At 25.0% G+C, this 16833-nt stretch overlaps 1 protein-coding gene across 1 annotated transcript in view; it reads right to left on the minus strand.

The window, feature by feature from the left end:
• Positions 1 to 324: 324 nt before the first annotated feature.
• The window catches only part of LOC132926657 (alpha-tocopherol transfer protein-like), a 31963-nt gene continuing 15454 nt past the window's right edge, over positions 325 to 16833 (minus strand). The window contains exons 2-7 of the mRNA XM_060991030.1: positions 10105 to 10205; positions 9483 to 9636; positions 8395 to 8588; positions 6208 to 6318; positions 844 to 994; positions 325 to 774 (exon numbers count right to left, since the gene is read on the minus strand). Of these exons, the coding sequence (XP_060847013.1) occupies positions 740 to 774; positions 844 to 994; positions 6208 to 6318; positions 8395 to 8588; positions 9483 to 9636; positions 10105 to 10205 (746 nt within the window). The 3' untranslated portion in view covers positions 325 to 739. The remainder of the gene's footprint in view (positions 775 to 843; positions 995 to 6207; positions 6319 to 8394; positions 8589 to 9482; positions 9637 to 10104; positions 10206 to 16833) is intronic.

Here is a 16833-nt window from a genome sequence, read left to right on the forward strand (position 1 = left end):
AAATATTAGTTTTTCACGATAACTTTTTATATGACACATGTGACATGGTGCATGCATACTCAGTTCAGTTCAAACAATCTTAGCAACTATATTATAATAATTATTATTGAACTTCAAATCGTGTACCATATATTCTGCGAAGAGAATAGTCACGAACTTACTTTATTTAACAGACAAATATATGTATATATTTTTTTTTTTTGTTAGACATACATAAACACTTACAAGTTATTGTAAATGAATAAAATTAAAAATTTTATTTTCATAAAAGTTAAGTCGTGATAATTATCTTAAATAAATGTATTAAAAACGAAACATAACTCATAAGAGAAAAACGTTTAGGGTTTTATTATTTTAATGTAATGCAATTTAATTTCAAAATTGATATTCTTACACATTATTGCAGTATGACTAAGTACTATAATATGTAATCAGATTATAAATATTTCACACAGCCGAAAAAAATAATCATCAATCAAATAATAATTTGATTTAATTCAATAATTTGTGTTGAAAGTTATTATACTATAATAAATACATTTGAATAAATCGATAAAATAATAAATACACCAATTCACTCGTAATATTAGGTATTAAAAAAAAAAAAAAATACATTTAAATTTTTTTATATTTGGTCAATAATCCAATAAAAAATAGTTAAAATCTACATTTATATTAAATAACAAAAAAAAAAAAAAAAGGAGTCTAGTCTACTGAGTTTCATAACATATTGTGGATATTATTTCTTCTTTTTGTATCCAAATTCATTTGTCACTAAAATAGATAAAAAGGACCACTTAAGTTGTTAGGATGAAAAAATTTATTATTTTTGTTACGTCATACCTTTATAGTTGTCTTCGTAATAACACAGTAAATTCCATAAATCTATGCCTTGGTCGGTTTCTATGTCCATGAGACCACCGTATTTTGTGGGTAAGCATTTGGCATCCAGATGTGCTAATAATGACGTGTGATCATAACCATGCAAAAGCATCTGAAACAATTTTTATAATGATCATGAAATACTGCAATTTCTCGAAACTTGCATTTAAAACAATGATTTTAAAAAACCAGTTGTTTGTATGCAAATAGGCCACTATTAATAAAGGCCTATTAATTTTTTCAGTATAAAAATTATTATTTTAAGACTCTGATATGTCTTTTATCCATTATCATGTAAATTGAATCAAATAATGAATACGTAATAATATTGTTGGAATTATAAAATGTTGAGGGGATCGCGCGTACCGTGTGTAAGAGTAAGCCGCGATCTGTAGCCTTACAACTTCTGGATGACTTAGCAACTCTTAGTAGGTATATTCATTATAGTGGTTAGAAAAAATTAAAAAAATTATTATTATGTGTTATATTAAATCAAAGTGTATACAACCATAATAACAGTACTTATACATAATATACTATAAGTTATTATTTTTATTTTATAAATTGTTTCATTTTTTTTTCAGGTTAAATCGACGACGTCGTGGGAACCACTTGCGTATTACTCCACGAAAACTGTTTCATTTATTGAAATTAAATATTATTCTGTTTAATGAAATGTTTTTTATTTTTTCTATTTTATCTGCTTTGCTACCTTTTAATATCATTGAACACAGTGTCCAGACAATGTAAACTTTAATAACTGAAACCAGACATTGTTCACAATGCCGAATTTTCAACTTAACTCATAACATATATACGTATCTAATTTAATAATATAATGTATACGATACCGTCAATTGCTTAAATATCTGAATAAAGTAAGTACCTACAATAAGTAAACAGATAAGGTAAATATTATTATGTTTTAAATACGATACTAAATAAGGGACCTTCTCGCATTTAGTTTAATAATTTTTTTTTTTTTATCAAATTTTAGATAACTGAAGAGAAAATTAATATGGTACACTCTGAATATCAATTAAACTTAAAAAAAAAAAAGAAAATTAATAATAATAAGGTTAAAATACGTAAATTAGTTATACAAAAACGTTTTCAGTATATTTAGAATAAATCCATATAAAAATGCAGGTTTATCAAAGAAAAAGTCTACTTAATGATATTATGCTAATTTTAATTAAACCTCGTTAATCGGTTCTGTGTTTCTAGTGAAATCGACGGATTATTTTTATTATTTATTGTACAAGACCAACGAAGTGCAAAATTCTACATTCCTGATATAAGTATATAAATATAAAAATATTAGTTAATAAATTTACTAATCGTTTTGGTTTAAATGTATTGTTGATTAAACAATTACTTTGCATAGATTCGTAATTTTTATGGACATATTTTTTTTTTTTTAATCAAATATTTACAAAAGAATAAATTTTGAGTGACAATAATAGAGAAACAGTAATTATATTGCTTGTATCTATTTAAAATTAAATAATAATGGTTAATACATTTTGGTCTGTTATTAACCGGTTTGTATTTTACGTGAAATAGAGATTACGAATAAAAATAAAAGGGGAAATAAATTACAATAATGCAGTTATACAGTAAGTAGGTGTAAATTATTGTGAATTTAATCTCGATTTTTTTTTTTTTTTTTGAATTCCACTCATACTAAATTTAATTCAATTTTTAAGTTTTTTATAAAGCGAAAAATGTTTTATCGGAATTTACAGAACATTTTAAATATATGTAAATCGCTCAAAAAAAAAGTGAAAATATTATTAAAATTATTATAATTATTATTTTTTAATTTTGACCTCTTCAAAATATTAATTAGATACACTTTACTACCAGTAAATATTATATTGGAGTTAAAAATGAAAGCATTTTTTCTTCTATAAAATGTGTACGACAAATACAAAAATAAAAATATAAATGTTCTGTATTGTATTTAAAATTTATCAAACCGATTAAAGTTAATAATATTATACAATTACATACAAAAATGAAATAAGAAAAATAACAGGTAAGTATATGTGTTGGATAAAATATACCTGTATGTGTAAAAAATATAGACAGAATACAATAAATATAATAAATATTATATTTTTTCGAAGTCTTTTATTCGTTTATTCTATAGAAATATTACACAATTAAACTTGACTTTTGTGTTGATATATTGTACTCAAAACACATACAGATATATAGTAAATACCTATTATATACATGCAAGTATAGGTACTGTATTAAGCTGGCAACTATAATGAAGGAAACTGAAACTCCATTAGGTATTTTATAACAACACAAGGAGGCTCCTGGGACCTCACTAGTACTTAAATACTATTTCAAAAATACATGTATCGTTTGTTATTTAATTAACATGTGTAATACTTATTAACCTTTAAAATTCTCACGGTATATTTGACAAATAACATATCCGAGTATTAGTTGTTTATCAATTGTCAAAACTAGAGTATTTCATTCTATATTTTGCGCATTTTTTGTGTCTGATTTTTTTTTTTTTTTTTTTGCAGTAACGACTATTCACTCGCTAAATGAAACGGTTCTTTGTAAAATATTGTAACGAATAACTTCTTTGTAAAATATGATATTACCAAGCTACTTTGCACAACACTTGAAAAATGTGTATGTACTCAGATGAAGACAAATCCAGTATTTTTGTTATCGCCTTATTGATACTTTTTACAACGCAACACCGTTCTTATTTTGGATAACAAGTAACTAAGTTAAACTCAATTTTACACCTTTTAAAATTTCCTGTTAAATATTAATTTCCTACCCTCACAAAAAAAAAAACAATTCTTCCTAGCTGAAGTCCAATGTACAATATCCAAATTCCAATTAAAAAAGTTTCTGGAATACACTTAATAATTGCAAAAATACTCCACTAACTCACAAAAGCAAATAAATTACATTTTCAAATACACGTTAATTATAATCCAATAGATTCACTGCTTAGGTTATGAACTTCTTTTGTCTCCATACCTATCCGATCAACTCGCTCTACACGTTAGTTTCATTTGTAAATTGCTGATGGTTAAGCTATAACAAATAGTAATTATTATGTTTGCACTGCTTCTCCGCACTTTTATTAATATTTTATCGTATTTGAAAAATATTAAAAGTAGTTGGATGTAGAACTAAATGAAATCAAATCCATACAATACATAAATTATTCACTATTCGTCAGACGAAAAAAAAACAACTTCTGGTTCTTAATGAACTAAACTTATCAACTATGCAATGTATCTGATATTTATGAACGACTATAGATCAACTGTTTGTTCTATTTTAAACTTTTTTCGTTAAACGATCGTTTCTGTCTCTTCCACTGCATATTCCAGTCACTCATTATACCATTTAAACTACTATAATCTAAAAACTTTTTTTCAATCTAATTTTGAGATCTGAAAAAATAGAGGTTTGATATTATTTGACGTTTTCGATCCAAAACCGTTTGATCTATAACTAAAGAGTCTTTGTATGTATCAAATAAATACATACATAATGGTTTTGTTATTTCTACAATCCAAACCACATAAATCCTCTGTTTAAAGATCTTGAATCTAAAAATATGCTATATAATCCTAAAAACACTGTCCAATCAATAATACATTAGTACTGAATTCTTATATAATATCAAATAAATAGGTAATAATAAAGTACAAGTGCAAAGTTCAAAGTCCTACGTGTGATTTCAAATCCTCTACGTTTTTTCAAAATGATGCACTGAACCCAAAATTCAAAATACTATCGATCAAAAACAACATAAAGGACCCATCGGTAAGCTTCTTCAGTCATTTACACAAAGCAAACGGTACACAACACTTCGAGTTAAATGTCTACTGTAATATACTCAGACCAACGAGGTTGTCTCCACGACGTTTTAAATTTTTAAATAAGCACATTTAACTTTACCTATCATTGTAAGTATACCTAATTTAATTTTAATTGAAATATTGTAATGTGTAACAAACTGTATAATGCGATGTTATAGCGTTATGGTAGCTATTTGTTGAATTATTGCACCAACAAATAAATAAATAATAATAATCATATTTATTTATGGGAATTATAGTATTATTTGTAATAAAAACATTACGCATACATTTTCCACGTAATATTGGTTTATTTTGAACACAGTATCATTTCATATTGTTTTTTTGTGTTATACTTATTAGAAGAAAATGCTGCTAAAAATTGCTGTTAATCTTGAACAATAAATAACTATGTAAATACAGAGATTTTTAATAAAAAAGGACAAGCCGGAAATTAATTGAAGCACCGAAAAATGTCTGATTTTTTAAAAATAAATTTATCGATTACTTTTATTTTACTACGAATTAAAGTAAAATAAAACAGAAACACGCAAAAATAGCATCATATTTTATATTTATTCATTTTTCCGTGAAATGAATGTATATGTAGATGTATTATTTATATGTGTAAATAATATTTAAAAAACTATATTATTATACTTTTATAGTTCATAATACTATTTATGATTATAAAACAAAAAATCGATAAATATTGTAGATCATCTATTGTAATGCTATATTTTATTATTTATTATAGTTGTGACTTAAAATGTGTTATTGATGTATTAATTAAATATTAATATTTTGATATTTTTTTTTTAAGTGCTTTGTAAATATTGCATTTAAAATACATAAACCTACATGTCTCTGCATACATTTATTAACTATTAATAACCGTTTTTGTATAACTATATATAATATATAATATATGTACCCACTGTTTAATTTTATATTTAATAACTGGAAAAAAATGTTAATAGAAAACTACATTTAGATAGATGAACCCGGCGTTTTTAATGCATTTCGAGTACATCTTCATTAAAGTTGAGTTTAACAAAGAAAACAACTGGTACTCATCATCATTATTATTCATTAGTTAATAATCCGATTATTTTGTTTATGTTATACGAGTTGAAAAATTAAAATTAATAATTTTAACTCGTTATATTATTATACTAGAAATCATTACAATTTAGTACATACTATACGCACGTCCTGCATAGCTAATACATTGTATTAAAACCATGTCAAAATGTAGTGGGATATGTCAATTTTTTTTATACATGTATAATTTTTGTTTATACATATAATTTATTGTGTACATATTATTTACTAAAATAATACGTATTTTTGCTCATTAAATGAACAAATATTAATATATACCAAAATATTTACATTTTGCAATAATTTGGGTAAGTTATATATACACTTTCTTTTTGCCAACAAATGATTCAAAATTGTTTGTACATACTCGATTTCTCAATTTCTCTTGCATAAATGGTTTGAACATAGCAAACACCATGTTGAATATGTACGGTTGATTTACGATGTGCACTTCTTTAAGTCTTGCTGGCATTGAATACTGAAACACAATATTTAGTAAATTAGTAAATTATATAATATATTAAGTGAAAATCGACATTATTTCTACAACTTATATGAGTTAATTCATAATTAATAATTATTAGTGTATGATTACCAATAATAATAATGCGATTTCTGTTAACTATCTTAGTAAGCATTTAATTAAAAATGATTAATTTTTTTATTATTCGGACCCAATTTGTTAGAATTATGAAGAATAAAAATCGTTTTAAAAATTGTTAAACAAAAATTATTGGTATTTACTTTTATATTTCACCTTAGTAAAGGTCAATAATTGAATGATAAAAATATTGAGTACAAACAACCAATTGCATTATGTTTATTTTGTACTTTTCTTAGTATTTAAAAAAAATAAATATTTAACAATTTAGTTTAGATTAGTTTTTAAATTATTTTTTTTTCACTAAACTGTATATCTACAGTACTCAAGAAACCTATGTAGCTTATAAACACACGTACAAAATTTATATATATATAAATATATAATTTTTTAACTTATAATATAAAATCCATGTTATATATAACATATTAAAAATGTATATTACTACAAAATCATTTTTCTAAATAGTTTGGGGTATACTCGTAATTATTAATACATTTGCAGAATATAATTTAAACTATATTGGTAGGTAAATTGAAATCATAGTTATCAAATTTAATAATGTTTATTATTATTATTATTTTTTTTTTTCTTGTACTGCCTTTGAATGCATTTTATTTAGAATTTTATCGTAATTACAAAAAATAAATTATACTGCCATTTTTTTTTAAACTTTAATCGATAAATTATATATTTTATTATCACGAACAACAATATTCTAGAATAAAATGTTATTACTTAAATATTATAATCTCGATTAGGATTTTCGTTAATAATATAATACAATGTATCATTATGATAGGATAATCATTTTCTCAATTTATTATTATTAAATATAAGCCCTATAATTATAATTCACAGTAATTGTACTGATAAACATGTGTTATTTTTATATTTAGCTTTTGCATAATTAACAATATATTATATTATACGGATTATATCCTTCAGCATGACTCTCAAATGAATAAATAATGTTATGGTGGTGAGAAAATTTGTTCGAGTTTTTTTCGTTCATTGCTTTGCATAATGAAATGGGACCATTAGATTTTATAGTCTTATTAGATTACATTACGAAATAAAAGAACTAAAACAATTTATACAGTTTTATTTTTAATTGCTTCGTTATTTTACCCAAAAAGAATCAGAAGTTTTTATGCTTATGGTTATGATTGGTAAGTATAAATGTATCGTGTTGGAAACTTGACGTGGTTCTACTAATATTTTTAAATTTTTATCACTACATTGTATTATGTTTTATGTACAAACAGCTTAAATCTTGCAAACATTTTAATTTAGCGAGTTTTGTGGTATTTAATTAATCGAATTCTTCAATATCACTAACACAGTTTACATAGGTATTTACCTCTTATAGTATTATATACTTATAAATTTAAGTTATAATGAGTAGAGTAGTGTGGTTAATAAAGTGTTCGAAACTTTATCTCAACAAGTTTCCCTGAAAAGTGGACAAAAAAATAAAACCATTGACACGTCACGACGACATATTCATTAAATAATAATACGGGTTTTTGATTATTATTATATATTATAAAAAATAACAAGCATCAATCACTATTTGTTTACAACATTGCAGTTAGTTATAAGTTAATAATCCAAATAATTATTAATATACTATTTAAATATAAAGGTAATTTTATATAAAAATTTATAATAATTCTTAAATAATATTTAATTTTAAATTGAATGTGTTTATTTTGTATACATTTATATAAAAAAAAAAAAACTTTAAGTTATGAGAAACGATAAATGTATGGGTTTCAACCAAAATAATTTCAGTACCAAAATTAACATTTTGCAAATAATTACGATCAACATACTATTAGAAAACGGATTAAATTATATTAAAATTAATTTGTAACGCACTAACGTATAATAACAATCACGGGCGCTCAGTTGTGCAACGAGATGGGAATTAAACTATATAGTCCTTACTTGTATCCAGTCCAAAACCATTTTAGCGAAGTTTGGTGTGAATTGCCACACATGATTCACAGTTAGACCAGCAAAGTCTACCAATAGCACAGTGCCTGACACTTGAGTTCTAGGCTCGAGAATGGCCGCTTCTATCACCAGCTCAACGCCGCGAAAGATCTCTGTCAGTGAGCAATTTTTAATTTTCCACCTCTCTATAGAAATATAAAAAAGATCCAAAATAAATTCATTTCAGATAAAAAAAATCTTATTAGATTGAGTAACATAACATATCACGGTAAACAAATAGAATAAGTAAAATACCTACTTAGTTAATTTAAATGCATTCACTGCTGTCGGAAAATACAAAATAAAATTTTAGCAACACTAATCTGCATACTACATGCTTTTTTTTAACTATGTTTTTTATATGAATTCCTTATATAAATTAATACCATAATTTGTCATATCAACACAATTTTGACAAAAAAACAAATAAATAAAGCTAATTTACTACACAAGATTTATGAATATTTAATGGCAAAACAGCATGTAATATTATGTTCTTAAGTAATATATCTATTATTCTTTATATTTAAATAATACACGAATATAATTTCTACTTAAGTTTAATAATTGATTTAATTATTAACTATTGTATTTTAATAAAAGTTATCAAAATTTATTAGTTACATTTAATTTATTATTGCTTACAGATACATTTGATAAATTAATTTTAAACTCCAAAATTGTTTTATAATTATTTATTAAATTAAAAATGTAAATACAGCTCATCCGTGAAATAAAATTGGCGTGAGTAACTGGACAATTACAGACTAGTTCAGAGACTGAAACCGCAATTAGACATGCATTTATTGTTTTTAATTTTTGATTTAAAATACTGAAATATCGAACACAGTGAACTATCTAGTCTGAGTCACGGCCTTTAGGGACACATAACTCTGTCACTTCAGCATACATATTTATTTGCATTTATACGTTTTAATTTATGTGTCATTGGTCATTGGTGAATAATTTTACTTCCCAGTAAGGTTCAAAATATATTTCTAAAACAAATATAATAAAATAATTATAAATAATAGACGTACGTCCACATTCTGTGATTAATATTCGTCTTCCATGTTGATCACGTGATGGTAAGACTGTAAGAATATTTTGCTCAAAGACGTTTTTTTCTAAGCTCGGTATCAGGTCATTGCAATATTTTGGATTTTTCTGTCGTAATTTGTACAAAAATTTCACCTATAAAATAAATTGGGATTTTAGTTTTATTAAAATCACACATTTACAAATAAAATAATAAATTTCAGTATATAAAGTGATTTTAACAATGATTTACAATCAATAAACATTATTACCAGTTAAAATTGATACCTAGTGTATACCTAAACATAAAGTGAAAATAAATTGTACAATAATATTATATTGAATGTCCTTCAAATTGAACTATATAAAATGGTGTCTTCGTCGTTGTTTTACATGATTTCAAGAAAAACTCACTTAATTAGTTTTTAAAATCATGCCATATTATTTTAAAAAAGTACTTAATAAAACTCGTTGAAGGAAACACAATTTAATATATTCAAACAGGAAAATCCAATCCATTAGTTAATTATGTTTGGTCCTGTGTATATAGTATATACTAGTATAATGCATAATAATATTTTTGTATACAATGTCGGTAGGTACACGCAAATTAAATAAACTAACTCTTTTGAATGCACTCTCTGGGTAGAATTTGCAAACTCTCAAGAAAGCCAACAAATACAGTTCTGTAGATTCGTCAGTGGGAAGGTAAAGTTTTTTCTCTTCTGAAACACAAAAACAGAAACAAAAATTATAACAAACATAATACCTATTAGAAACGCGAAAAAAATGTCTAAACTAAAACTTTTTATGGATTTTAAGACAAGTGCTAAGACTCTGAACGTTTAAGGCTCAGATAAATGTGTAGCATCATCGTGACATCATATTATATAGTGCGCGATTTCGTTAATAACTGCAATAACTGTTAAGTGCGTTATATAATATTGTGTGGCATGTAAAGCAGTCCAGACACCAACGATAATATTATATTATATAATTATATACTCATAGAAATGTCTATACATTTTATTACGACCTATGCAATACGCACGGTACGAACATTTTCCATGCGATCGTAACACGATTTATTTGTTTATATTCGTAATTCATTGTATTTATTTACTCATTCATTGTACTGTAACAAATCAGCACTCTGTGCTTGTGTGTAAGACTCCTCTATTCATAACTGGGGAAAAAAATAAAGCTTACAAGTTACAATACACACACGTATAGCGGTGTTTTCCCGTATTTTATGTGAGCATTTTTATGAAGAGAGCACATTATACGACCAAAAGAATTGTAAAATATATTGTTGTTAAAAATATACGTGACCTATAGTAGTGTATTGTATTCAATTGTGAATTTAATTTATTTTTAATAATAATAATTTAATACGTATAATACGTTGATACACATTTTTTTTAAATGGTTAAGAAATACAATTTTAGATGTTTCAGACAAAAAATCATTTTATATGAGCATAATAACCATAAAAAATAGTAGTAGAAAAATGTTTACTTAAAAATATTTATGTGCATAGGTTAGTACATATAGGTATGTACATTTACTAAAAATGGACGAGAAAAATGTAATTTAAAATTAAATAAATACTTTAGAAAATTAATAATAGGAGTATATACTATAAACTATCAAATATTTAAAAATATATTTTAGTTGGTCGCTATACGAACGTAACGCAATTAAAAAAAAAGTTATTTGTTTCACTGTTTAAAACGTTTATGTGCTGATATTTTTTTGTTTCAAAATTATTAAAAAGTATGCCAATTAATAAGCGCTAGTATATTTTATTTAGTGAAACATTACGAATCATAATGACCTAAATTACAAGTTTTTGATTAAATTTGTTTCAATAGTGTTTTCCTGTGTCGAAACATTAAGACATTAAAATTACTGATAATTATCATAAACAAATGAACAATAATAATGGTCAAATAATTTTACAAATTACAATGTACATTTTTTGAACAATTTTTTTTTTTTGTAGAACAAAAAATCATTTCTATTGATTTCTGTCTCTTTTTAATTGAAAACTGATAGCTTTAAGTTTCATCCCAAATCGTATTAATATATAAAATAACATAAAAAAAAAATATGAAATAACATATTTATTCGTTTGAAACACATTTTGTGTAGACATTTACTGACAACTAGTAATACTAGTTGGTGAATATATTATTGATCTCAGTTATTACTTATTGCAATACAATATTTATTTGCTATAAGTATATTTGTTAAATGTAACATTTTAAAACATCTATGTATTTTTTTAGCCAGAATGTTATACACACCACACACTCTTTGAATTGTTAATGAATGTTTATTTTACTGCAGTGTAATAAATATCGATAAAATAATATCAACCGTAAATCTGTATTTAAATCTCGGAAATCACAGGAAACGTATTAATTCTAACGTAAATCTGCAGAAATAATTGATCATGTAAAATAAAATGCACAGAAATATCTAATAAATATCAAATATTGATTCAATAAATACGCCAACCAAAGATAGGAAATATTTCTTCACGTTATCAGAAAACTAAATTTGTTACTACGAATGTCTGTATTTTATTTTATTTTTATTTTTAATAATAATATCATTCCCATTCCATTGTGACGACGATAGATTTTCCATTTTATAAACATCTAAAATATAGACTTGCGCGTTCTTTAAAATAACCTCCTCGAAGTCGTTTAATAGGCTATAAAGGAAATACATATTTGAGATGTATGGCGTACCGAACTGGTAATAAAATCAGCAGTGCAATTTTAATGCAACATTATGTCAGAACTCACGAATGTTCATTAAAAGTTAACGACATGTTGTTAAACGGCCGAACCATCAAAAAATAGTTTTGGCACCATTGAAAACTATTTCATGGAATATGTACGTGTGAAAATCTGATGATAAATTCAATTTACGAGTTAATAATGAGTATATCAGTGTCTCGAGAGGAGATACTTTTGAAACATACTGGCCTTAATGTGCACGGAAAAAGAGATATATTTTGTACGATATAAAATTTAACATTCCCTAAGTATGCAACTTATGCACAGTGTTGCATGTTTATTATATTGCACTTGTATGTAATATGTATAAAAATATTAACATAAATAAATACATATTTTATTGATTAGTAAATTGTAACATATTATGGCCTATAAAATAAAATGAATAAAAATAACCACTTAAATACAGTAGAAAAGATTACAACAATAATTTAGTCTCAAAGAGTATAAACATATAATATATATATACACACTAATTGCGAAGATGAATTAAAATAAAATAAAACCATTTTATTATTTAAAAACATTTTTCTTTTTTAATAATAATTAATGTTGAACATAATAATGTGTAATAATTTCACTTTTCTACTACAGTTGAAGTTTTTAATTTTAAAGAGAAATTTTTTGAAAACCAATTTCAGTGAAGTTGACTACTTGATTAAACATAATATGTCATTTAAAAATGTAGATTACATTCTCGAAATAATTAGAGTATTTAAAGCACTTCCTGAATGTATAAAAAAAAAACATTATTGTATAAAGCCAATACCCTTTAGTATACAACTAATATTTAAAATCTTAAATGAAACAGCTGATGTTTTGTTTCTTATGCGAGTAGGTTAGGTTAAAACTAAAATTAAATGCTATCGGTTGAAATTAATTTAGTAAGACTATGTTGATGTTATTCAAACAACAAGTATCTTATTTTACGAGTATACTGGCAGCGTTTACAATTTTTGATTTTCTTACTCTTAAATAAGTCAAAATTATAATTTGTAAGCCGTGAATCATATTCCTGGAATTAAACTTTAGGCGTTTTACTTCCGAGACAGATTCTTCGGCAGCGCTCCCGTTCGCGTGCATGATGTGTTGTATAATATTTTTCTTCTATAGTTTCGGTCGGAATAAAGGCGTGTAGAGACCAATACACTCGTTGTCAAACACACGCGGTAACAATAATTACTATACCGAGTAGAATTTTAATATTTAGTATTACATTTTTTACGGGGTGACAAGGGATTAAAGACTTTTGACATATTTGACGGCATTCAACGCCAGGCCACGACCTGGTGTTCTATAAACCATAATGTACCTCTACGCGTACTTTCATACATTTTATACATGCATGCAATGTGTATTATTATTATTATTATGTTTACATACACATAGTTTAATAGACTACTCTATATCAACTATAGAGGATAATAAAATTAAAACGTTTAGTAAAAAAATAATAATAATAATAATAATAAATAAATAAAACTACTTCTGCCAATATACTGCAACTACTGTTAGATTACGTTTTGTAACTGCGGCACAAGTGGGTCGACCGATAACCTGCAGATTGCTTCGGTAACGACACCGTAACCTAATTAGCGTTTGCTAGAGAGAAAAATACTTTTGTTGATATAATACGTACATTATCAGTAAACCGGTCAATAAACTCCATAGTCGTCATTATATTATATTTGTTTGATCTTCGAATTTGGATTGATTGGCAAACTTGTTTCTCTTATTTTATTTTATTGTAATTGGCAGTAATTTAATTGAAAAATAGATATCATTAGCGTTGTACACGTCGTTTGACTTTTACAAATTGTAAATCTCAGACTCTGTACAGAGAGATTTAAGTATAGGGCTTCGATTGGTTAAAAGCAAGCAACCAAACCGATTCCAAAATAAATTTACTAACGTTTACTTTTATATTGTTTATTCCTAATACGACTACGTTTTTGAATGCTACTCCTTCATACCAGTTATGCTCAGTCCGCGGTGAAATTCATAAATTTGCAGGTCTGTAATACATTCCAAGTTAAAATAGATTTATAATATATAATATATATATATTTATTTATTAAATTAAAATTTAATTGTATTTACAAACAGAGAAGATTTATCATTCAACCGATTTGAGTTTGAATTTTCGCGGGCCTTAAAATTGACTCAGGATTGACTGAATAATTCGTTAACTTTGTTTTATATTACTATAGGTTTTTGTGTTTTATGAAGAAAAATATAATACTGTTCATACCGTATTTTTGTATAGTTTCATAAATAATTATAAATCTACGAAAATAGCATAAGCAATTTGTAGACAACTTTATTTTTCGCCGTTATATCATTTTTGTATGTCTTTTTATAATAGAAGATCGTACGAAGATATAGTATTACTTATGTGACACGTCAATCAACAAGAATTGGGCACCAGTGGATCACTGCCATCTTAACTTAAATCAAAATATACAAATTTGAAACGGCTGTTTAAATATAATTTATTCGAATACAGTGTTTTATGGTATAACGATATAAATAATAAATATAATGAAAAAAAAATGTATTAAGAAAACAATTAGGAACTTATATGAGTGTAGAGGTAAACGTTTTTTTTTTTTTTGGTAATGCAAAAAATAGATATGAAATACTTACTTAACATTAAAAAAAATCTAATTCGATACAGTTTTATATAAAAAATAACATTGGCGTAATTATATAGGGGAGACACTTAGTCTCTTAAGAAACTTTTCAAACCTTTCAAAAAAAAAAAAAAATGAACTAAATAACGTAATTATACAAGTTATATAAATTCTAAAACACTTGCCACAGTTTAACCTTCCCGTAAAAGGTTTTTGACTTATTTAATGTTACTTGATTTAATAGAACTCGAAGGGCGTATCTTTTCGTGACATACTTCTTCTAAAACAATTACCGAACCTTAAATACTCATTATGTTTTATATCAAATTTTACACCAGAAAATAACATTATGCAACTATGAAATGTTAAATATATTAATATTATATTAAACACGAGAGAACGATGAAATCACGTATAATTTATTGATTAATATAATAATAATTTACTTAAAATATTGTGACAAAAACATTTTTACTCAACGTTATAAATATATATTGATTTGATGAAGGATTTGCTGCAATTATTAAAGTTACTAAAATATTAAATTTGATCACTTTAAGTTTTACACCTTATGACATATTCCGCTGTACTTTTTAGTAAATTATAATTTTAAATGTTTATATGGGATAAGTATGCGTACAAATCGGTATACGCAATCAGTGTTAGATAGGTGCATTAATTAAAAAACACCTATGCGATATCGTTTTATAATTATTATTATTGTAATATCGCATTTACCATTAATACATTATATATATTTACGCGTATAAATATACTTCATCAATCATTATAAATCCTAATTAATATTGTTCTGTTTCTGTAAACAAGTATCATTTTATTTTAATAATACAGATGATCATGCGTTAATGGTGATATTAGTGTATTCTATACTCTAGACATAATAAATAGAGTACGCAATATAGTCGTGGTATTATGAATATTATAATTAGAAATAGAAGACAACTTTCCGATAATGTGCTTAATGTAAGCGAAAATAAGCATTTACGATCAAAGGTGACAACTAATAAGGAAAATATTTAATTATACCGAGTCTGATCAAAATTTTCAAATGACTATAGTGACATAGGTAGGTATTGAAATTAATTAAGTGTTAGGTGATATTTTGAGGTACAAACAATATCCATTAAAATAAATGAGAATGTAATACGTTTAACGATATATTTTATTATATTTTGCATGTTTTGTTTTGGATAAAATAAAAGAACGATATGATAATAACGATATATTAAGACAGTAAAATGAGTACGATACATTTTGGTAAATATTCAAAATGCCATATTGTTTACGAGTGAGGGATCAATATACCAAAGTTTAATTTAAAGTTTCAAAGCTAATTACATCCACGTAGAACATTCCACTGAATTTGACTAAAGATTTAATATTAAATAACTTTCTTTTAACGTGATTGGTATTAATTTTGCAGTATATATAATGGATAGTAAAATAATGTTGTATTAAAATCTAAATAATACAATCGTATGTTTGTTGTTAATATTTTTTTAATACACGTAGTGTGCACACGATTAAATACATTTTTTTATCATAAAAATAAATTATTAACTAAGTAGTGGGATAAATCTTACAACACTATTTTTTATTTATGACCATTAGCCGTCACAAAAAATTTTGAATATCTAATAAATAACGCTGCACATTAACTTCATAGATATGACTGTGTATTAGGCTATCACCTGTTGTCTTATTTTTGAACATTTATCTATTTATTAGTTTATAATTTTAAATATTTCCAATTGCATAAAAATAAACTCAGCAAATAAATTCTGCTGATAAACTTTTAAACTATACTTTATGGACTGGCGTTACGAAATATATTTGGCAATAATCCATATTATTCTATTCCCTGTAAAAAAAAAAGCAGTATTTATATC

This window comes from Rhopalosiphum padi, chromosome 3, assembly GCF_020882245.1.
Source record: "Rhopalosiphum padi isolate XX-2018 chromosome 3, ASM2088224v1, whole genome shotgun sequence".
In the NCBI taxonomy this organism is placed as follows: Eukaryota; Metazoa; Arthropoda; class Insecta; order Hemiptera; family Aphididae; genus Rhopalosiphum; species Rhopalosiphum padi.